Raw genomic sequence first — 23,659 nt, 5'->3', positions numbered from 1 at the left:
GTTTTCCAGGCTCCCTTTCAGCTAGGTGGCCATGTGATTAGCTAACGAATGTAAGTCAAGCATACATTTGACTTTCTTACTCATGTAGATTTGTCTTCTTCCTTCCTGCTGCCTGGAATACTGAGGCAATAGCTGGAGCTCAAGCAGCCATCTTAGTCTATCAGGTAGAAGCCAGGTACTCAGGATGGCAGAACAAAAAGGAAAACCACTGTTGTCTGAGGTTTTCTTCAGCTTAACCCTAACCTTAACTGATATCCAAGGAATCCCCTAAAAGTTTATCAGTGTCTCCAGCAAATACAGACCTAGAAACACAACAGCAACAAAGAGCAAAATCCTTAATAAGAGTGTGAAAGGAAACCTTGCTAACGTGAAATAGGATGAGGGATTTGGCAGCATCTCAAGGCCCATCTCATTCAGAGATGTCATCTGAGCAGAGGTATGCCCCATAATTTAGCTTCCCTCATTTATATAAGACCGAGTGAAATTAACATTCATGAATTGAATAAAGAAAACAGTCTAAAGCATAGCCTATGTGTGATGAAGAAAAGGGGCTAATCAGCACAGAACTCAAATTATCAGAGGGGAGTAACGTCTTTGACATAGACTTACAAAAACAAAAGACACCATGTCTAAGTTGCCCTAAAAAGTCAGTAAGTTTAAAAGGATTGAAATCACACAAAATATATTCTATAGCCACAACAGAATTAAATTAAAAATCATCAACAAAAACAAACCTGTATTAATTCCATACATTTATAAATTAGCCCACCCTTTTTTTTTTTCCTGGTGTGTGGCCACGTTGCATAACATGGGAGATCTTAGTTTCTTAACCTGGGATTGAACCAGCCTCCCTGCAGTGGAAGCACACAGTTTTAACCACTGGACTGCCAGGGAAGTCCCTCAACCCACTGTTTTTTAAAGATATTTACTTGGCTGCACTGCATCTCAGCTGCAGCATGGAGGATCTAGTTCTTTGACCAGGGATTGAACCCAAGCCCCCTGCATTGGGAGTGTAGAGTCTCAGCCATTGGACCACCAGGGAAGTCCCAACACACTTCTTAATAATCCATGGCTCAAAGAATAAAATTAAAAATACAGTACTTTAAAATTCATGGGACAAAGCTAATACAGCCCTCAGAGGGAAATTTATTGTGTTAAATGTTTAAATTAGAAAGAAAAATCTAAAATAAAAAAAAAAAAAATCTAAGTTTCCATCTTAAAAGGCTAGAAAATGAAGAGCAAATCAAACTCAAAGTGAGGGAAGAAATAATAAAGATCATTGGAAATTAATGAAAAAGAAAACAGGAAAATAAGAGAAAAAAAAAAAATCAATGAAGCCAAAAGTTATTCCTGTGAAAAGAATGAAATTTGTAATTCTTTAGGTAAAGTAACCAAGTAATAGGACAGAAGACACAAATTACCAAAAATTATGAAAGAAAGCAGGACATCACTACAGATCCTATGGATAGTAAAAGGATATAGAGGAATGTTATGGACAAACTTAAGCTAATCAACTATACAACTGAGATGAAAATGGACAAGTTTCTAGAATGGCACAAATTATTAACTGCACAGAAGTATTAAAAGGTACAAAATATAAACTTAATTCAAGAGGAAAAAAATCTGAATACACCAACATCAATTAGAGAAACTGACTGAGTCATTAAAAATCTTCACCCACATACACAAAAAGGCCAGGTCCAGATGGCTTTACTTATGAATTTGAATTGCGTGAAGAAAAGAAATAATACCAGTGCAACACAAACTCTGATAAAAGAGGTTTTATGAGGCAGGATCACACAATACCAAAGCCAGGCAAAGATATCACAAGGAAACTACAGACCAATATTCTTTGTAAACACAAGACACAAAAATCCTCACAAATGATTCGCAAACCAAACTCAGCAACAAATAAAAAGGAGAATGCACTCAGACCAAGATGGACTTATTCCAAGAATGAAAGATTGATTTAATACCCCCAAAACAACTAATGTCATACATATTAACAATAGAAAAAAAAAATCACTTTCATAAAGAAGAAGCACTTGACAAAAACTAACTCCAATTCATGATAAGAACTCTCAACAAATTAGAAATAGAAGGAAACTTCCTCAATCTGATCAGAAGCATCTATGAAAAACTTAGAGCTAACATCACACAACTGAATGCTTTATTTTTAAGATTAAAAATAAGACAAGGATGTCTGCTCTCACCACTACTATTCAACATTTTATTGGAGGTTCTAGCCAGTCCAATAAGGCAAGAAAAAGAAATAAAAGTTACCTAGATTAGAAAGGAAAAAGTAAAACTGTCCTTAATTTGAAGGCATGATCTGTATATAGAAAATCCTAAGGAATCTACAAAAGTCACTAGAACCGATAAGCAAGTATAACAATGTCATAGGACATAAGATCATATACATCACAAATTCAGGCCCACAAGGCACCACACTACTTATTCGGCCATTCATCAAACACTGACTAAACATCTCTCCCCTGCCTTTCTCACACCAGGGCTATCTTTCTTTTCACAGCATTTAAATCATGAATTATCTCCTTTCTGAGTCTTTGGCACATTTGGTTTTCCAGAACCCATCCTGACTTGTTAATTTGTTTGTTTTGAACTTCAGTTTCCTCAGTGGACGGTTTACTTCCAGCTGGCTGGGTGGGTATCTCTGAGCAGATCAATTTCTGACCTCAGCAATGCTGAGAACAATGATTAGAAATACTGATTAGAAACCAGTTAATATATATGGCACTGAGGGTGAGGCCATACAAGTATTGTCTCTTTTAATCCTCATAATAACCTCACAACAGAGGCAGTTATTATCTGCATCCCTGGATGAAGGTAACGAAAAGAAGTTGGCCAGTTAGACTCCTCTTATTAGTCCTGCTTGTTTTAGCAGAGGCTTGTCAGACCTCTTGAAGCTAGGAAAGGCAGTTTCGTCTGACAGAGCACCAGGTTATAAGGCTAGGCCCCTGCAGAGGGATTGGCTGCTCTTTTTCAACCCAGGAGAACATAATGCCCCAAAATATGACTATTTCTGTGGCTGGAAAAGTTGTGGTAAAAATGTAACAGAAAGGGACTTCCCTAGCGATCCACTGGTTAAGACACTGAACTTCTATTCCAATGGCATGAGTCTGATCCCTGGTTGGGGAACTAAAACCCTGCAATGCATCTTGGCCAAAAAAACAAAACAAACAAAACCTTAGTAGAAGGAAGTGGGAAAGGCTTTGGAGTCAGGGGCTGGTGGGGCTGGATCAAATCACCAAACAACTCCTCTATGCTCCAATTTCTTTGTCCAGAAACCAAAGCAAATGAACACTGTCTCATGGGACAGGTGGAAGGCTCAAATGCGAAGACTAGTACTTAAGTGATCAGCACAATGAAACTTTGAAGGCACTGGTCTGGAATGTCTCTATAGCATGGAAAAACAGGATAGGAGCCTATTGAGCTGAGACTCTGGGAAGGCCAAGAATAGCTTAAAATTTCAGTAAAGGAATTACGGGACCTTGGGTCTCACAAGATAACAGTGAGAGCAAGACAAAAAAAATTCACAGAAATGTGTACTCTGGTACAGGGAAACAAGAAATGACTAATATGAGTGGTTAGTGAAAAAAAGAGCGACAATTAAAAATAATAAACGGTGGGTGGGTGAGTGAGCAGGGAGTGAGCTATCTTCACTTCTCCCTGCTTTGCCAGTCTGGAAGACAACTCTTGAGTCTGCTCCCTCAGAGAGATGGATGAGAACTTGCTGTGTGCAAGCCCCTTGGCTAGATGTGGCAGGTGAGAGCTCATCAAATTCAACTCTGTGCAGGTCAATTTCCAACTTACAGAAGAATAAACAGAGGCCCTGATGGATTGTAGCACTTGCTAGGACATGGAGCTGGGACTTGAACCCAGGCAGCCCAGCTCCAAAATTCCCACCACTTCCCATTGACATGGTCTCCCCTAGTGATCCCACCAGAACGCTCTGCTTGGGGAACTCAAAAAGCCAGGCACTCTCCTGGCTCTCGTACAAGCTAGTTTCTCTGCCTGGAAAACTTCACATCACCTGGCCAACTCTTTCAGCCCACAGTTCAGGTGCCACTTCATCCAAGAGATCTGCTTTCCTGCAAAAGCCCTAGATACCATCGTCTGCCATGCTCTGCTGGCCTAGGCACACACCCTCCATCTCAACCCTGTTATACATGCTGATACAATCTGTGGACATATCCGTCCCCCATCTAGGCTGGGAACCATGAGAGCCAGGGCCAAAGGAGCCCCAGACGGGATGGAACCTGGTCGATGGAGTACTCAACAGAGCTGGTGTAAAAAGAAACCTCAGTGGGAGCTCAAAAGGCAATGAAGGAGACCCTGGAGCTTGACCCTGCAGCTCTTACGGGCAGAGGAGATGAGTGGAAAGTGCAGAATGAGGCTGAGCTGAGGGTGCCGCTCAGGCTTCTGCATACCCAGGTGGGGCAAAGGCAGCCCAGGTTAGCCCATCCTCAGCCCCGTCCCAGGCCTCACCTGTGCGGGAGTTGCGGCCGCTTCCTCATTGTCCGACTCCTCACTGCTCTCTGAGTCTTCCTGCACCTCAGTCTTGACCTGTGCCACTGCGGGTCCTGCCTTCCCAAGGGGCCCTGGGGTGGCCCCTTTCCCTGAGGGCCCCTTGGTGGGTGCTGAGGCAGCTTTCACTGGGAGGCTCTTCCCTACAGACTTCATCTGGAATAACACAGAAGAGAGGCCTATCATAGGGGCCAAAGGACCCATGGGGGCCGGCCCCAACCCAGCCAAGTGAACTTGGCCTCACCTGTCCCCCTGCGGCAGCAGGAGCTGTCTCCTCCTCGCTCTCGGACTCCTCGCTGCTTGAAGAGTCCTCCCCCGGCTTCTGGGTGCGCCTGACTACGGCTGGGGATGATGCGCAGGTGGGTGTACTCACTGTTGCTGCTGTCCGGGGGGCTGGGGTGCCGACTTGCACTGGGGGGACCCTGGCAGATGCGGGTGTAATGGGGGTGCCCTTCTTTGGGGAGGCCTTGATCTGAGAAGTTTTCACTGCTGATTTTGCCTGAGGGGACACATAATTCAGAAGCTTGAGAAGGATCATGGACTCAGAGCCCCCATGTGCCCAGGGCTGGAGCTCACTGCCATCCCTCCCCACAGCCCCCCGTGGAGCTGACTGGTTGGCGGGGGGCAGTTCAGAGGCAGGCCGTGTAGCCGCCCCTCCCAAGACCCTACCTGGGCTGGAGTCTTGGCTACAGGAGCTTCATCCTCACTGTCTGACTCCTCCTCACTGCTCTCCGAGTCTTCCTCAGCCCTTTCGACCTTGACCTGGGTGGTTGCAGGCCCGGCCTTCTGAGGGGGCCCCTTGGCGGGACCTGAGGCAGGTCTGACCTGGAGGGCTTTCCCAGAGGACTGTGCCTACAGCGAGACACAGAGATGAGAGGCTCACCCGGTCCAGGGAGGGGGCTTCCGGCACTGAGCAGGAGAGATGAACCTTGCAGGCAGAGGACTCACCTGGGTTGAGGTCCCTGCCGTCTGCACCTCCTCCTCGCTGTCTGATTCCTCCTCACTGCTGCTCTCTGAGTCCTCCTGCTTCCCGTCCTGGGCGGCCACCCTTGCCTTCTGAGGGAGCGCTGGGACCGCACCCTTCGCCGAGGGTCCCGCACCCGTGGCTGAGGCAGCTCTGACCTGAGAGTTTTTCTCCAAGGGCTTTGCCTGGGAGTGACAGAGGACAGGATGGGAAGCTTAGTGGGGACCGTGTGAGGTAAGATAGGAGGTGAGGAGGGTGACAGGGTCTCTGCAGGCGACTCCCAGGGCTGGGCTGAGCATCCTCCAGCCTCACCTGAGCCAGGCCTGTAGTCTGCCGCACGGCCGTGGACGCCTCGCCCTCGCTGTCCGATTGCTCGCTGCTGCTGCTACTGCTGCTGCTCTCCTCCTCCTGCTTCCTGGGCTGGGTGGCTGCAGGCCCTGCCTTGCCAGGGGGTGCTGGAGGGGCCCCTTTCTTAGGGGAAAGCACCTGGGTGGGTGCTGAGGAGGTGGCTTTAACCTGGGGGATCTTCCCAGAGGGCTTTGCCTGGAGAGAGAGAGAAACAGAATTGGGGAGAGAGCCCAGACGGTGGACTCGAGGAACACAGGAGAGCAGATGGGGTCGAAGACACCAGACACCACATGGCCCTGTGCATGACCGGGGCATGTGGAGCGGGAGAATAAGCCCTCAGAAGGCCTCCTGGGGTGGGGTGCCAGCTCCGGGATCCTCTCTCCAGGTCCCACCTGCACTGGGCTCTTAACAGCTTGTGTCTCCTCCTCGCTGTCTGACTCCTGGCTGCTGCTCTCCGAGTCCTCCTCTGGCTTCCCCGTCATGGCCTGGGTGGCTGAGGGCCCTGCCTTCCCAGGGGGTGCTGGGGTGGCCCCTTTCCCAGGGGTCCCCTTGGCAGGACTAGGAGCAACTTTGATTGGGACGGTTTTCTCCAAGGCCTTCACCTGGTAAAAGAGAAAGCATGGTTTGTTCATTTCTTTCTGAAAACTCTCTTGCAATGTCTTAAGAATAAAGCCTGAGCCCTTAGTGAGGCTCACGAGACTCCTTGCTTCTCTCCCTACTCCCTGCTTTGACTGACACTCCAGCCAGTGTGACTGACCAGCCAGATGGCCATATCTCCTCATTCCTGGGGCCCTCACACCCCCGTCCATCTCACCTCACCACCAATGCCTCATCCCCTGGGCACCAGATAAGATACCAGTTCCTTATACCAGTTTTCCATGATGGCCAGGGTGGATAGGCTCCTCACCTGGGCAGGCTCAGGGCTCTAAGGGCCTTTTACCACCAGTCTGACCCCTCATCCTTGCTGCTCTCTGACTCCAACAGTTTCCCAGTGCCTCTGGTTTTCCCTCAGGACATGCCCAGTTGCAGCTCTGGCCACCCACGCAAGAAGGGGATTCTAGCAGATGGACTAGAGCTGGACTCCTATTTGCTAACAAGCCATGATTTGGCCTGAGAAGCCAGAGGGCCAGGTAACTAAAACTTCTCAAGTCCCTTCACAGCAGGACCAGCCGGGACAAAGACAGCAGCCTGTTTACTAGACAGGGGAATGGAGGTGAAGGGGGAACTGGGCAGGGTTCTTCCCTTTGGGCAGGAAGGGCAATTTCCAGAAGCAGCTGAAGCAAAATCAGGTGCCCTTGCCCTTCAACTCCCAGAGCCCCGCCTCCCTCTCCCCAAACTCCAGGGCCAGTGTCCTCTGGCAGGGGAGGTGTTCTTTACACAGCTGCCCTGGCACCGGAAGAGCAGGCCTCCCTTGGGCCTCACCTGACTGGGTGGACCCGCAGGGGCCTCCTCCTCACTCTCGTCGGACTCCTCGCTGCTCTCTGAGACCTCTTCTGGCTTCTTGGCCCCGCTGGTTGGGGTCACAGCACTGCCTTTGACTTGGGGTGTCACAACCCCTGCCTTCCCTGGGGTTGGGGCTGCACTTTTTCTCGGAGACTCCTTGACTGCAGCGGCTGAGGATCTGACCTGCAGTGGTTTTACTGCGGCTTTCACCTGGAACAAGAGCATGGGATCAGAGAATCACCCTGTCTACCACTGAGGAGTGTAAGATGCTTCATTGTCTATAAAGCTCTCTCTTAATATCATCTGGTTCTCAAACAACTCCCTAAGATACCATCTTTACACCCATTTTCCAGAAAAAGACAAGAGGCTCAGAGGGGTTAAACCACTAACGCTGATAGTAAGGGGCAGGGCTCTCAACCACCAGCCTCCTTTATACCACCTGGCACACAGGGCTCAGTGGAGGGGCAGCCTCTCTCCAGCAGGACAGCTCATACTTGTCTACCCCTCCAAATACTAACACAGGATCTGATCATGGTAGCTACAAGGGCCAAGAGGCCAGGACCTGAACTCTAGTCTTGGCACCAGCCTGCCGGGATTCCTGGGGCACACTCCCTCCCTCTCTGGGCTCTGGCCCACTGAAGCTACATGTTTGGCTGCTGGCTTCCAGGGCCAGGTGTGTGCCCCTTCCCTTGACAGAGCCTGGAGATGGAAGCCCAGGGTGCCTTTATAGCTGGCTGTAACTAGGGCCCAAAGGTGGGATGGAATGTGAGAGGCAGCCCGCAGTTAGGCCTGCATCTTCAGGGGTTACTGGTTGAGGTGGGAAGGTAAGGTAGGAAGCACTGTGGGTGCCAGGTCAATTTGATCCCAGAATCCTATTGTTCTCTCTCCCCACCTCTCTGCTGGCTGCCCTGGTGCCAGCCTTCAGCATCTCCTGCCAGTATTACTCCAATAGCCCCCTCAACCATCTCACTGCATTTATGAAGCACCGTCCTCCAACCCAGGCCACAACCAGCGATGTTGTGGAACCATAAATCAGGCCATCTCACCTGTGTGCCTGTAACCCTGCAATGGTTTCCCACGGCCCCCAGGACTAAACCCAAACTTCTCTCAGTGGTCCTCATGGTCAGGCACGGATCTGGCCCCTGCCTACCTCAGACTTCATCTTACATCACTTTCCCCTTCATTCATGAAATTGTGGCTCACTGTTCCTGAAAAGCACCAAATCTGCTGTGTGTCCATCCTTGCCCATGCTGTCCCTCTGCCCGCATCACATTCCTGTTACTGCTCCTCACGGCTTTCTACATTTTCCATTCATACTAACCATCACCACTGCAGTTAGATTTCTGAGGGTCCCTTTCACTCCCCCACGGCAGCAGGAACCCTGCCTACCACTTGGAAGGTGCACACTAAGGAATAACCTGCAGGGACTCCAGGTCACACTTCACAGAAGAGACAAGGCCACGGACTTCCTCAGGCCGGTGCTGAGACCCAGCACTCACCAGCAGACCCAGAACCCCCTCAGTAGCCTGACCCCAGACGGCCATGCGCCTGACCCCACGGCCTTCGCTTGTGCAGCTTTTCCTGCTCGAACACTCACGCCCTGACAGGCCCGCGCCGGGGAGCCCCCTGTGCGTCAGGCCCTGGTCCCCTGCCGCCTCTCCCAGAAAGTCTGCCCCCACCTCACAGGTAGGATGGCGTCTCCCCCCACCAACTCCAGGCCCTCTTCCTGCCCAGAGCACAGTGAAACTCTGGCTCCCAACCTGCCCAGGGCTCAGCCTTCCAGCTCCTGGTCACCCCAAAACACCCACTGAACGGGGAGAGGTACCACTGGGAGGTGAGGCCCCTGGCCAGGCCCCGGGAGGGTTAGAGGTTTGCAGAGGGCTGCTCTGAGGGTCGGGGACAACTACCTCCAAGTCTGTCTCATCGCTCGAGCTGGTGGTATCCTCACTGGAGCTGTCAGCCTGGTCGGCGGATGCCATTCCTGAGGGATAAACAAGGAGAGGACTGAGGGCCAACCCTTTATAGACCCGCCTGCCTCTCGTTGGCACCCTCCACGCCAATTACTCAGGGCCAGGTATGAGTACTGCCTCCTCCCCGCGTGGAAGACGAACAGCTGAGGTGCATCCCACACTCCCCCCTGCCCCTGCACAGCTGAGGGCCTGGTAAGAGGTGTAACAATAGGTCCTAACACACAAGCGCCAGCACCTGGGGGCTTAGAAAACCTCCTTCCCCCATCACAGGGCAGCAGGCAGGGCAAATGCCTATTTTACATGCGATATAGAGGCAAACCCAGGCCTCTCGGCTTAGCCTCTAAGCCTCTGTGGAGGGCGCTGGTACCCACCTAAGAGCAATAAACCAGAAAATGCTCCAACCCCACGCCGGCTGCTCACACTCCCTCAGCATAGCCTGAGGTGTCCCTGCAGCAGATTCTCTCTCACCCAGGGGAGGGGAAAGTGGCCTGAGGCGGGGGTCCTCGCCGTCATGGAGACAACCGCCTGAATTCCAGAATGTCCCGGGGGCCTGACAAAGCAGTGACCAGGTCTGCCTCCCCAGCCTGCCCTTGGGGCCTGGCCCTAGAGGTCGGGGCTCCTTACCAGGCATGGTGGCGGTTTTCAGGGCTGACACGCTGCCCTCCTCCTCGGTTTCTGACACCAAGACAGCATTTGCTGAGGGCCCTGTCGTCTTCTGGGGTGACTTCCCAGCGAGGAGGTGGGCCACTGCCTTTCCAGGGGCAGGGTGTGTCGTGGAGTTCACCGTCTTGCTGGCTTTCGTGGTCTTTGCCTACAGAGAACAGGAGTGACAGACACTGGGTACGGTCAGGTGGAGAAGAGCACAGACCACTTCGGCTCCCACCTCCGCCACTTCTCAGACCCGTGAGCTCGGGCGCACGACCTCCGTAAGCCTCTGTTTCTTCATCTTCGAAGTTATGGATTCATCACCAACCTGTGGCCAGTCAAGGAAGGCGCTGAAAACGGTACTTCCCCTCGCAGAGGTGTGAACTGAATTACAGTTCTTAGGACACAGCAGTTTTGCTAAGCAGTAAGTAGCAATTTATTGTAGATGTTATCATGGCCTCGTGATTATTTCTACATATTTTTTGCTAATGCTCCAGTCAGTATCAGGGACACAGTCCTTAACATGTCTGAGACACTGCTTTGTGGATGACCAGAAAATGATATTCTGCCTTCCAAGTAGTTTCCAGTCTAGAAAATGTTTCTCGAGCTTTCAAAGCCACAAGTGTCTTGTTTGCTATGGTGTCTCCACTGCCTCACGTAGTACCTGGAACATAACTGTATTGGGAATGACTCTCTGAGTGAAGAGCTGAATGCAGGGCCAGAGCTGAATGCAGGGCCAGAGGAGGAAAGGAGCCGTCTACCCCAGGTATGTAAGGTGCCCAATGGCTCACAGCAGTAGGCATCATCGCCATGTTACAGACAAAAACCTGAGGCCCGAAGAGGTGAATGGGACACACCATGATCACACAGCTGGTGACTGAGATCTGAATCCAAGTTAGGCAATTACCCACAACCCAATCCTTCTCTGATGCCAGGGAATGTATCCTACAGGGCACTTCACTGCCCATGGGTGACAGTCTGGTAGATGGTCCCACTCACCTTGGCTTTTTCTTTCACACTTGAAGACGAAACTGTCCCTGTGACTGAGGAGTTGGTAGCTGCTAGTTTCGGGGCTGCAAGACACAAATACCCGTTGGGTGAGCCAGACCAGCCTTTTCGCAGGGAAGAAGAAAGGTTTCAGCTCACCTAACAATTCAATTTGTATGGCTGCCTGGTGTTGGCATGAGATTTGAGGCTGTGCCTGGACTGAGGAAGGGCTCGGTAGTGCTCAACCACATCCCCCAGGAGCAAGAGGGGAGAGTGGCGACATGAAAGTTGACTGACTGCATCCCCAATGGGGTCCCAGCTCCCTGGAGGCTCGAGATACCGAAGGCCCCAGAGGAAAAGGGATTGGCTCCCAGACCTACTGCACACTACCCTGAAGGCCCAAACAACTCCAGGGATGCCATTCCCACAGGCTACCTGCCACACTGCAGCCCCGAACGCCACTTAGCAAGACAGGGGCAGGTCATGCAGCCCCAGGTCCACAGAGAAAGCTGCTCGAATTTAAACCATTTCCCAGTGGGTGGGGAGCTACACTACAAGACTGGAATCTTGTTAGATGTTGGTTTCTAGATCCTTGTTGCCTTGATACCAGGATACCGTCTCCTTTGAGCTCAGGTTAGGGAAAGATTTCTAACGTATGCTGTAAAATAAAGAAGATGCTGTTGGGGGCTTCCCTGGTGGTCTGGTGATTAAGAATTCGCTTGCCAATGCTGGGGACACAGGTTCAGTCCCTGGTCTGAGAAGATCCCACATGCCACAGAACACCGAGGCTTATGCATCACAACTACGAAGCCGGTGATCTACAGCCTATGCTCTGCAACGAGAAACCACCACAAGGAGAAGCCTGTACAACCAAACAAGAGTAGCCACCCCCTCTCCGCAACCAGAGAAAACCTTGAACACAGCAAGGAAGGCCCACCACAGCCAAAAATAAATGAATAAACAAAGCCAAGAGAAACAAGTGTTGATTAGGTTAAAAAATATGATGCTGTTGAGAGGAATGACATGATCTTTTCCTGACGTTTAATTCCATCTCTCATTTTTTTTTTTAAATTTATTGGCTGAGCTGGGTCTTTGTTGCTTTTCTCTAGCTGCAGAGAGCAGGGCTACTCTCCAGTTGTGGTGCGTGGGCTTCTCACTGTGGTGGCCTCTCTTGTTGCAAAGCACACGCTCTAGAGGGCAGGTTCAATAGTTGTGGTGCACGAGCTTAGTTGCTCCGTGGCATGTGGGCTCTTCCCGGACCAGGGACTGAACCCATGTTTTTTGCACTGGCAGGCAGTCTCTACCACTGAGCCACCAGGGGAGCCCTCTCTTGATTTTTAATTATGGAACATTTTAGGCCCATTCATAAGTACCGAGGAAGAGGATTAAGCCACCCAGCCCCAATCATTATCAACTTGTGGCCAATCTTATTTCAACTGTGCCCCTCATTCATCCATCCCCAGTGAGTGTTATTCTGAAGAATACACCAGACATCATATCATGTTGCCCAACAATATTTTAGCAAGATTCTCTCAATGAGGACTCTTAAAAAGTATAATTCCATTGTTAGAGTTTAAAAAATTCATTAATATTGAGTAACCAATCAGTAGGCAGTTTTACAGCTGTTGTTTCAAATAGTTTGTAAGTATGGAAGTAGGCCTGTATGGATGTCTATCTGTATAAGTGCAGATGCAAAGGGGAGCGTCGTCAGCATCGTCAGGCTACCCTCCAGGAGATACGTTTAGGGAGAGAAAAGGGAGCAGGCAAGGGGAACAGGAAACCTCCCACTTCTCTGTTTCTGCAGCGCTCACAGTGAACTTGTTTTGCATTATAATTTTCAAAGATTAAGCAAAGTACAAAATATATATTCAGTATGATTGCCAATATTTGAAAAAACATGCTCAGGAAAAATAAATGGAAGAATAATTTGCCAAATTATACATGGCCAAGAATATGGGTAATTTTCCCCTACCTCTCTAAAAAGTCATTTTCACATATTCTATAATGAATATAATGAAGCCTGTATTTCTTTTATAATCAGAAAATATATTTAAAAATTAAGAAGTTACCTTCTATGTAAGTAAAAATCAATAATTCAAAGAAGAATGGTAATTCTTCTGTGGAGCTGTGACCACTGTTGGTTAAAGCACAAACTACCTGGAGAATGGGGGGAGGAGGGGTTGTGAAGGCCTCACAGGGTGGCCCCTGCCAATGCACTGGAGCCAGAGTGCCTGGGACAGCGTGCAGGTGCTAAACCTGCTCACTTCAGATAGGCAGCTGCTGAAATTGCCCCTGAGCACACAGAAGAGGCGCCCGCTAGCTGTCGTCTCTGAAATCTCTCTAGCAGTTCTTCTGAAAATGTGGGCTGCTTTTCTGTTTTTATCAGAATTATCTGGAAGGCTTAAAAAATGCAGCTCCTGGACTGGAGAGACTGATTCTACAATCCTCTAGACTCTAAGAGCCCATCCATGTTTTTGTTCACCACTGGATTCCTAGCGCCTGGGACACAATGTCTGGCCCAGAGGAAGGGCTCAAATCAAGACTGAAATAGGTATGTGGGGCTGTTACAACCTTCCCTTTAAAAGGAGCTGGTCCTCTGAGGGCTCATGGAAGGTGCAGCTGGAGGTGGACTCTCCCTTGGAACAATCCAATATACAATAGCCTGTCCCCAAGAGGAGCAGGGTACTGCACTGAGCCCCCAGCTCAGAGACAGGGGCCTTCTCAGCACCCAGGGCTCTTACTGGGTTTGGCGGTTTGGGCTTCTGCCTCCTCCTCCTCCTCCTCCTCCTCTTCTGAGCTCTCTGAGCTGCTGATGGGATCTGATACGCGGGTCCTCTTGGCCTGCAAGGCCGCATCTTCCTCTGCCTTCCGTTTCCGGCCAATCTCCGAAGTTCTGCAGGACAAGGGTGACTGGCAAGCTCAACCAGGGGGCAAGGACAACCCTAGGAGAGTTGGAAAGGAAGACCTCCCACATCCTCCCTGTCCCCAAAGGGAAAGTGTATGAAGAGACTTTAAACAGTGATGAAACAGAGTGCAGAAACAATTTTGTGTTGTGCATCTTCACTCATTTCATTGTATTTTTACAGTATATTCATCTCCAAACACTCAGGAAGGGTGGACAGTATTTTCTAACAGCGGCTAAGAGTCACAGAGCTCTAAGTGCCGGCACTATATACACTTCACAGAACCATCCAGGCTCCTCCTTCCTTCAGGACTTGTGGCACCCACAGTAACCTCTTCTTGGAAGACTGCCCAGGTCCCTGTTGTCCCTCAGGCCTCAACTCCCGTACAGCCTTCTCAGAGAGGCCCTCCCTGGTCACCACCGTCCTCTAAGATATTCTCTGCCCTGTTTCATTTTCTTCAAAGCACTTTTCTCTCTCCTGTTATTTTACTTACTTCCTACTTGATGCCCCCACTGCATGCCCTGGGAGGGGAGGGCTGGCAGAACTTTTTCCAGCTCACTATAGTACCTAGCCTAAGTCTCACGGCTAAGTGACCTGTCCAAAGTCAGTCTGAGGCTCTGGGGAGGATAAGCACTCAGATGGCTGAGTTGCCAGAATTTTCAAGCATCACATCCTTTGAGCCCAGCCTCCTGGCCGAGGGGGTCACTGTCTGCGTGCCACACTCTCCACGTGGGACAGATGTCACTCTGCCATGGTTTGGGATGTGCTGCCTGGCTCCCTTGTTCCCAGGAAGGCCACTTGTTGGGAAATCTTCTGCAAAAACATGTTTCATTTATCACACATATAGGTTCACTCTGCCTCTCTTCTCCCCGTGGAATGTAACTTTCACAGGTGCAGAGATTTTTTTCTTCCAGTTTGTTTCCAACTACATCGAGAACAGTTCTGTCCCACAGTAGGTGCTCACTAAACAGAGGTGAGTAGAGGGGTAATGCCTCCACTGGCCAGGTTTAGCACTTCATTTACTATTATTATCTTCATTTTACTGAAGGAGACAGACTTGGGGAGGTCAAGTTTGTCCAAGGTCATACAGCTGGGTTTGAACCACCAGGTTAGGCTGGCTCTGATGGGTGTGAGGTCCTCATCCAAGTCAGTACCCCTCATCCAGAGAAGGGGCTGGTGGTAGGGGAGGGCATGTGGTGCAACTCATTGAAGCAGTTCTCTGGGGAAGGAAGTGCTGCACAAATAGCCAGACACCTGGGCACGTGGAAGAGGAAGTGGGGGGTATGCCCTGTGCTCACCTCAGCAGCAGAGAAGAGCCAAGAACTGAGGGCTGACAGAGCTTGCAAAGACCTCAGCTCTCTACTGGAAGCTGGGATCCCTTCTCTACCATGCCTGCCTTTGCTTACACACCTCTGATGACAGGAATCTCACCACTCTACCGTAGCCCACATTAGTTTTGGACAGCTTTGATGACCAACTGCTTTTATTCAGAAGCTGACACTTGTCTTCCTAAAGCAGGTTCACATGGGTCCCACTTCAGTCTCTCAGGCACCAGGGAACACCCCACTCCCTTTGTCTCCAAACATGTGCAGATAGTAGTCCCTCCACTGCCCCTCTGCCAACTCTTTTCCACCCAGACAGTTGCGTATTCACTATCATTCCTCATGGGTCACAACTGCAGGTCCCTCACTCCCATAGTTGGCTGTGGTCAGCCCAGTTCATTGAAGGAACGATTATCCCCTCCTTCATTTTCAAACCATTCCTCTGTTGATATGTCCTTGGATTATCCGCCCTCCTTGTTTTGCATGTTTCACAGGCATTTCACGTTCAACATGTCTTTGAAATCTTTCACTCCATGTTGGGTTCCTTCCATTCAAGCGTACAAGTCAGACACCTGGGAGCTGACTACACTTCTTCTCCAAACCATCTGCAGACCCTCATCTCATCCTCCAGTATTCTTGCAAACTGTCTCCCTCCTACGCTATTCCTGCCTCAAGCCCATCAGCCCTTGTCTGGAAGCTGACATCCACAGCCTGCCCAATCAAGCCAGTGATCTCACTGCTCTCCACTTCACCCTTCCATGGCTGCCACGGCTTTTGGGGCAAAGACACAACTTCTCCTCATGGGTGATCAGGCCTGTTACGGGGTGGTCCATGATGACCATCCAGTCTCGTCTGCACCGCACTGCAGTTACAGGCCTCAAATCAGCAGCTCCCTCTGCCAGGTACACTCCATCAGCCTTTCCACACCTATTGCCGAGTTCACTTCCCCGATCCCTGCAGTTCTCAACTCAAAGGTCACCTCAAGGAAGCCATCCCCTAAACACCTAAATGAGGTGAGGCTAACCTATTCAGGCAGTTTTGGCGCCAGGCACCTCTTTTTCATAATCCTCACCACCACCGTAATTTTACACTCACTTGTCTCATTCTCTGTGGCGTGCTTACCTCCCTGACTCCAATGTCCGCTCCAGGAAAGGAGCCACCATGCATGTCTCACTCATGACAATATCTCTGTACTGAGAGCCCGGCATTCAGTAGTCACTCAATAAATGCTCATTGACTGAATGAATAACAAGCTGCCGAGAAGCTCTTGTCCTTAAGAGGCACTGAGCACAGCTCTCAGAGTCCTCTCTACTATCAGACAGACACCCATATCTGTGGTGTAGCTTCCTAGAGGTGATAACAGTATCTACAGTGGGTTATGGGGACAGATCTTAGACCAGATTAGTATCCTAGCTGATTTCATGCTGAGAGCTTGGGGTGTCCCTCCTGCACTCCCTCAGCCCCATTAGACTTACTGTTGCCAGTGTGTATAGATGTCCAGAAGGGTTACAGACTGCCTCAGGAAACTTTTCTGCAGAGAAGCAAAGAGAAAGCAGCAATTAACCCTCCTGAGCACAGCAAGGTTCCTCGTTGGGCCCCACTCTCATGACATCATGATCTGCAGAGAGATGGTTGAGAAGGGGGTCTTTCTGCTCTGGGCAATATGTCTGCTCGGCCCTGCCAGGACCACCCGAATCTTTCAGAGACACGCAGGGCAAGTACTTTCAACTAAACCCTTTTAAGACAATATTCTGGTGAGAAGTACCTTTGACAGAGTAGAGTGGGAATATTCCAGGCTAGCATTTATCCAGCCTCCCTCGCACTCTCCAGGCTTAGGTGCCACAAGACAGGACTTTTTCCACCTCTGACCCTTCAAAAGTCAGGCTGGTCAATCTCCCCAGGCAGTACGAGCCACAGGCAGACTAGACACCCACGCTGTCTGCTCACCCACTGGGCAGAGACTGGAACCAAATGGTGCCAATCCTTTGGTAGAAGCAAAGCCCTTTGGAGCCAAGATCAGAAGTCTACTCTCTCTGCAAATGTCAAGAACCTGGGATGTCAAATGCCCCAAGGAGGCTGAGTGAGTGAAGTGCCAGGGATTTAGGCACAGTGGCCAGGAGGGTGCATCTGGGGTCAGGTAAAGAGAATTTGTTAACTGGATAGTCTACTGTCTTCAGCTCTTTAAGCTTGCAGGTTCTTTCTTTATATGGGGATAACAGCAGTACCCATCTAAGATGTTGCTCTCAGGCCTGAAGGAGACAACCTACAACAGTAACTGCAAAGCACAGCAGCCAGTAACATTCAGACTGTAACTGACAGTGACTGAAAGTCTAAGTTTCACTTTCCTTGGCCCCAGGCACACTGGCTTCCTCACAGTCCCTCAAATCTGTCAGAGGACTCCGCCCCCATGGGGGCTGGCTGGTCTTTCTGTCTCGAATGCTCTCTCCTGCTAAGGAGTATGGCTCACTCCCTCACTTTCTTCAGGTCCTTGCCCAAAGTCACCTTCTCATTCGGGCTTCAAGACCACCCTATAGATAATATAACTCTGACATTCCTTATCCCTTCTACCTGCCTTATTTTTACAACTAGCACCTACCATCACCCTACACATTGTATCATTAACTTAAAAAAAAAAATTCAGTCATTTGTCTGTTCCTGATGGAATGTATGCTTCATAAGGGCAGGATTCTTTCGTCTAGGCAAATGCCCCAAAGAAGATAGGTACTCCCTTTCGTTTCCTGTAGCTGTTAAGTGATATAAGTGAAGTAAGAAAAGCTACTGAGGTCCAAAGATTGTGAAAAGCACAGATGATGTCTTATTTGTAATCCTTTAGTCTCTCCCAGAGGTCCTGAGAGTAAGTATCATGACCAGAGCCTACACCATAGCCAAAGGGGCACTGACTAATCAAGTCAATAGCCACCACACCAACTTAACACCTTCCAGTGGCTTACCACTACTTTATCAAAACCAAAGGAAGCCCGCTCCCTGCCTCTGTCTCCCCAGAGATCTGTCACCCTTGTACCCCACACTTCAGTCATAAAAAACTTTCTGGCGGCCAGTACATATGCAACACTTTGCATCTCTACTTGGAACATCCACTTCCTTCTCTCAGATCTCAAAGCAGCATTCACTTCCTCAGGAAAGCAGTTCTGGATATCCCTGACTAAGGCAATCTGCCATTCCTGTCTTAGCACCCTATGCTTCTCATTCTTGGCAGTTAATGCAGTGTTGAGTGCACGGTTACTTTCGTGGTCCTTTGATTTATGTCAATCTCCCCTAACAGATTTAGCCTGTAAACTCTAATTAGTGAGCCAAGGGACCCTCCCCACTATTCTATATTCCATCACCAGCACCCTCACTGCCAGATTAACAGCTGCTCGAGGAATGGATGAAGTAAGAACGACTACAGCGCGAGTTCAACTCCCCATCAGTACAGAAGAGCTGCTAAGGGTTTGAGCTCCAGCTCAATTAAGTAGCTTCAGGCCCCTTCTCGGGGCGCTCTTTCGCCCCTTCCAGGGCTGGTAGCGATCCACTCCTCAGACTCGCAGCAACCTTTTCGCCCTAGGGGGCCGCGCCGAGCCACGTGGCCCGAGACTTCGAAACTTTAAACTGTCGCTCCCGGAAGGGGGTGGAGGTAAGGGGCGCGGGAATTATAAAGCCCAGAGCGTCCGATCTCACGTCCCGGCCCGCCCACTCCACAGATAAGGAAACTGAGGCCCAGAAGAACCGGGAGCCACAGAGTTGCGGGGCAGAGGTTGCGGCCCCTTCGGCACCCCGGGCCGCGTCTCAGAACACAGCGGGATCCGGGATTTGGGCGCCCGCAGGCCGCCAGAGGAAGAGGCTCGGGCAGCCTCTCAGTAGATCTTGCACGCGGCCCTCGGACACGGCCCGCGCACGCTTACCTGGCCGCTCTGCTCCTTCACTTCCCGCGCCGCGCGCACATAGCCCGCCTGCAGCAGATGCTGGTAGATCAGGGGAAGCAGCTCCCGCCGCTTCCTGGCCTCAGCCATGCCCGCGACCCCCGGCCTGTCCGTTCACCTGCACGCCCCCTCAGTCCCCGCCCGCCACTTCCCTTGTGCCCTTAGACCTCGCGCCCCCCACTTCCGGCTCCTCCTCCGCCCGCCGCGCGGCACGCCGGGAAGCGTAGTCTTATCTCCAAAGGTGGCCGGCCCCGCCTCGGCGGGTGAAAGGGGAGGAGGCATGGGCGGCAATGAGACCGCCTATTGGCGGGGAGGGCGGGAGTCGGATCCGGACACGCCCCCTGGGCCGCCTAAGATTAGAATACCTCCCTCTTAAATCCTTCAGACTCGCTCTTTGAAGGCATTTGTCTTCCTCTTAGCTGTGTGACAGCTGCAATCGGGTTTTACTCATCTCTGAACATCCTATTCTCCAGCTCTCTCTAGACTCGAACTTCCACTTACCCACTCATTTAATCATTTCACAAATCTTTTTAGAACACATGAACCGGTGCTATTTGTCATCGTTCATTCATTCATTGAATAGTTATTGAGCGCCATACCTTTGGCAAGCGCTTAGGCTAGGACTGCAGGATATATAAGATGTGGCAGCTGCCCTCAAAGCTCACAGGGAAGAGAGAGGCAGGTAATCAAGCAACTATGGTTCAATGTCTTCTGCGCATTGTCTGGGGCAGGCACAGCCTATGGGAGAAAGGAGGGGCCCCTAACCCCAAGGGGGTATCTAAGCTGAGGCTTAAAGACAGACTAAGAGTTTCTAGGTGCAGAGAAGAGGGCTGGCATCCCAGGCAGAGGGCACTGCGTGAATATAGACAGGAGAAACCATTCCGGTACAGGCCAGGAAACCAAACATAAAACGCGGTCTGTGCTGCTGGACTGTTGAGTTGGAGGGTTGAGGGAACCAGTGAGGACACAGAAGGATGGACACGTTAACAGGGCCTACAACACCCCCTCCCCCTGGCCAGAGTTTGCACTTTGCTCCAAGGTCAATAGCCAGTCTCTGTCTGATTTTATGCAGGAGGGTAACTTGGGTTTGTGTTTTTTAAAGATTTTTTAAAGACTTCCCTGGTGGTCCACTGGCTAAGATTCTGCACTCCCAATGCAGGGGACCTGGGTTTGATTCCTGGTCAGAGAACTAGAACCCACATGCCACAACTAAGACTTCTCATGCTATAACTAAATAGTCCACATGCCTCAACGAAGACTGATGATCCTTTGTGCTACAACTAAGACCCAGCACAGCTGAAAAAAAAAAAAAGATTGCTATAACCAAAAGATTGCTATGACCAATGCATAGAGGATGGATTTGTGGAGAACAAAACTGGATGTGAAGGTGCTGTAGTTGTGGAGAGGAGATTGGCAGGGAGAGGGTGCGTTAGGCTGGGGAATATTTGAATCAGCTATTCTTTTTTTTTCTTTTAACATATATTTAAAATTTTAATTTATTTATTTGGATGTTCATTTACTTATTTATTTGGGTCTCCTTATTTATTTGGTCTTCTGCACTAGGTCATCATTGCTACTCACAGCCTTTCTTTAGTTGTAGTGCTTGGGCTTCTCATTGTGGCGATGGCTTCTCTTCTCGCAGATCATGGGCTCTAGGGCACTCCAGGGCTTCAGTAGTTGCGGTATGTAGGATCTAGAGCATGGGCTCAGTATCTCTTGGCACACGGGCTTAGTGGCTCCATGGCATGTGGGATCTTCCCAAAACAGGGATTGAATTCACGTCTCCTGCATTGGCAGGCATATTCTTAACCACTGGACCAACATGGAAGTCCTGAATCAGCTGTTCTTAACTTCATGTGTCCATCAAGAAAGTGAAGAGAGCAAGAAGCACCCTAACGTTTGCTGTAGAAAATTCCAAAGGTGTACAGACACATAACGTTTTCCGACCAATTTTAGGATACAGGGTAAGCACATACCTGACCATCCTAGGCTTGGGAACGATTGCTCCAGCAAGAAATAGGGACAGGACCAGGTAACTGATGGAATATGGTAAGTGAGGAAGAGCAAGGAGACTAATCTACATTCAGCTATTTAGCAAATATTTATTGAACAACTACTGTTGGAAATAAAACTATTGGAAATAAATAAGCTCTACCCCAATACAGCTTATAGTCTAATAGGGAGACATAAGCTAAACAAATACATATGATTTGTTATGTGTATTTTGTTATTTATATGTTTTTTTATTTAACAAAAACAAACATATACAAATACATTGTTACAAGTGGTGAGTAAGTGTAGAAAAGAAAAGGATAGAGTTTTTTTCTTATGGGAGAGGGGTCTTTAAAAGCTATGCTGGAGTCAGTCTGCCCAGGTTTAAACTCCTGCTTTGTCTCTTATTAACTAGGTGATCTTCGCTAAGTTACATAACTTCTTGTTGCCTCAGTTTCTTCACTCATAAGATAGAGGTAATTATAATTTCTACCTGATAGGGTTGCCATGAAGAGTAAATGAGTTCTAAGCAGAAACGCACAGAAAAGTTCCAAGAATAGTACTGCGCTTGTGTGTCTGTTAGCCATTACCATGAAATCATCTGACAGGATCTATCTCTGCTTGAGGGTCAGGGAAGGATTCCCTGAGGAAGTGATCTTTGTGAGGACCTCTGAACTAAGTGCAGGGGAGAGTGGGGTAGGGGGAAGAATCCTAGGCAGAAGAAAGGACCTGTGCAAAGGGCCTGAGGCAGAAGGTACCACTGAGAGAAGAGGTGAGAACACGCCTTCGTGACAGGGCCCAGAGGGAGAGCAGGGGGATTGGGGAGTTTGGAAGGATGGCAGAGGCAGATTCTGTTTTGAGGATCTTTCTCTTCATCCTCAGAGATTTAGGAAGCCACTGACAGTGTAGGTCCAAGAAGGATAGGATGATATTTGCATTTTAATGTGACCCCTGTAGGTAGAGAGTGAAATGGTGTGTGTGTGAATAGCTGCAAGATGACAGGTTAGGGTTAGGAGGGCAGGCAGACATCCAGGGAGAATATCACAGGGATGGAGCTGGTGGGAGCACAGGTGGAGGGCTGTGGAAGGTTCCAGGTATCAGGAAGCAAAATCACCATAGAGGTGTGTGGGAATGGAGGGGATGGAGAGTGTCAGGATGACCTCTGAGGTTTCCATGAAAACAGGCAGTAGTTTTTCACTGAGATGGGGAAAACTGAAGGTGAACTGGGAGGGGTTGCTGGGTGAGTGAGGATGGGAGGCTGCAGAGGGGGTCATGAAAAATGCAAGTTCCACTTTAGACATGTTGAGCTTGAAAGACCTTTGGGACCCTGGAGGTGGATGTTGAATAGGCCTGGGTTTGGAAGCACACGAGGATGGGAAGTTGTCAGGAGACAGATGATCACGTGGCTGTGGATGAGGCCCAGATTGGCCAGAGAGAAGAGAAGGTGCCCCAGGATGGAGCTGTGAGGCACACCCACAGGTTGCAGCTGTGAAAATGGGGGTGTACCTGCAGAGACTGGGAAGGAGGGCCCAAGAGGTGGGAGAAAATCCAGGAGAGTGGGCATAGGGAAGGAAGCCAAGGGAAGAAAGCTGAGAGTTTCGGGCAAGTGGGAAGAGTCAAGGGGCAATACTCTGAGAGGTCAGAAGGATAAGGATGGGACCAGCAGCTTCAGTTATTGACAGACATGGGACTGTTGGTGGTTTTAGAGAATACTCTTTGTGCAAAGTGATGGAGGGGGTCAGATGGCAGCGGTCTGATGAGTGAAGAAGGGGTGAGGGAGGCAGTGGGTCTTTTGAGAAGTATTTGTGTGAATGGGAGGAGAGAGATGTTGTGATGGGCTGTGTGTGTGTGTGTGTGTGTGTGTGTGTGTGTGTGTGTGTGTGTGTTGGGGGAGGGGAGCTGTGTTAGAAGGTGGAAGAGACCTGAGTTTGTTTTCAGGCTGATGGCAGATCAAGGGGAGAGATTAATTAAGGGTGTGGGAAAGAGGGGAGGCAACCAGTGAGCGATGTTCACGAGCATGTGCGAGGGGATGGGATCAGGAGCGTGGGTGGAAGGGCTGGTCTTGGAAAGAAGGAGGGACAACTTCTCTAGAACCAAAAGAGGGAACAAAGAGAGGATGGGTGCAGATGTAGATGTAGGTTTGTAGTGGGATGTTAAGGGAGATTTCATCTTCAGCTTCTATTTTTTCTGCAAAGTGGGAGGCAAGGTCTGCTGAGAGCGAGGGAGAGGTGGTGAGGCGTTTGAAGGAAGGAGGAGAGTGTGCATTCAGAGGAGCAAACTTACCCACAAAATTTCAAATGCCTGACAGTGTTGACAACCCCAGTGTGTCCTATCCTGTTGGCTGGGGGATTTCCCCACTGTGGCTCACCTACCCACGTGCAAGCAGGGGAAAGTCCTGGGTGAGGTTTATCCAGGCCCAGGGCTGTGCCAGATGGGTGGAGAAAAGGGCATAGGGGTCTAAAATGTTGGCAAAAGAGATGCCTAACCTTTGGGCCCTGGCATCTAGGCGGGGCAATGTGGAAAGTAAAGACAGATGCAGTCCATTTTCAGGGAGAGAGTGGAAGCCTTCATGGACTGGGCAGCCACAAGGTCAATTACCAGGAGCCTGAGCTCAGAG

The 23,659-nt window shown here is 49.9% G+C and overlaps 1 protein-coding gene across 8 annotated transcripts in view; it reads right to left on the bottom strand.

Moving 5' to 3' along the window:
• TCOF1 (treacle ribosome biogenesis factor 1) overlaps positions 1–19,225 on the bottom strand; it is a 38,146-nt gene extending 18,921 nt beyond the window's left edge. For 5 of the 8 annotated variants that reach the window (XM_043913283.1, XM_043913286.1, XM_043913287.1 and 2 more), the window contains exons 1-13: positions 19,033–19,224; positions 16,606–16,661; positions 13,647–13,798; positions 10,918–10,991; positions 9,898–10,084; positions 9,211–9,284; positions 7,283–7,513; positions 6,253–6,462; positions 5,825–6,055; positions 5,497–5,697; positions 5,218–5,400; positions 4,793–5,047; positions 4,510–4,704 (exon numbers count right to left, since the gene is read on the bottom strand). In XM_043913283.1, coding sequence (XP_043769218.1) covers positions 4,510–4,704; positions 4,793–5,047; positions 5,218–5,400; positions 5,497–5,697; positions 5,825–6,055; positions 6,253–6,462; positions 7,283–7,513; positions 9,211–9,284; positions 9,898–10,084; positions 10,918–10,991; positions 13,647–13,798; positions 16,606–16,661; positions 19,033–19,140 — 2,157 coding nt within the window. In that variant the 5' untranslated portion in view covers positions 19,141–19,224. Of the gene's footprint in view, positions 1–4,509; positions 4,705–4,792; positions 5,048–5,217; positions 5,401–5,496; positions 5,698–5,824; positions 6,056–6,252; positions 6,463–7,282; positions 7,514–9,210; positions 9,285–9,897; positions 10,085–10,917; positions 10,992–13,646; positions 13,799–16,605; positions 16,662–19,032 lie in introns of all 8 variants that reach the window. The other 3 variants (XR_006342770.1, XR_006342769.1, XM_043913290.1) reach the window with 1 other exon arrangement.
• Positions 19,226–23,659: the final 4,434 nt, after the last annotated feature.

Source organism: Cervus elaphus, chromosome 9 (genome assembly GCF_910594005.1).
Source record: "Cervus elaphus chromosome 9, mCerEla1.1, whole genome shotgun sequence".
NCBI classification, from domain to species: Eukaryota; Metazoa; Chordata; class Mammalia; order Artiodactyla; family Cervidae; genus Cervus; species Cervus elaphus.
Note: the sequence above shows the minus strand (reverse complement) of the source record. Positions and strands in the feature narration are given on the sequence as shown.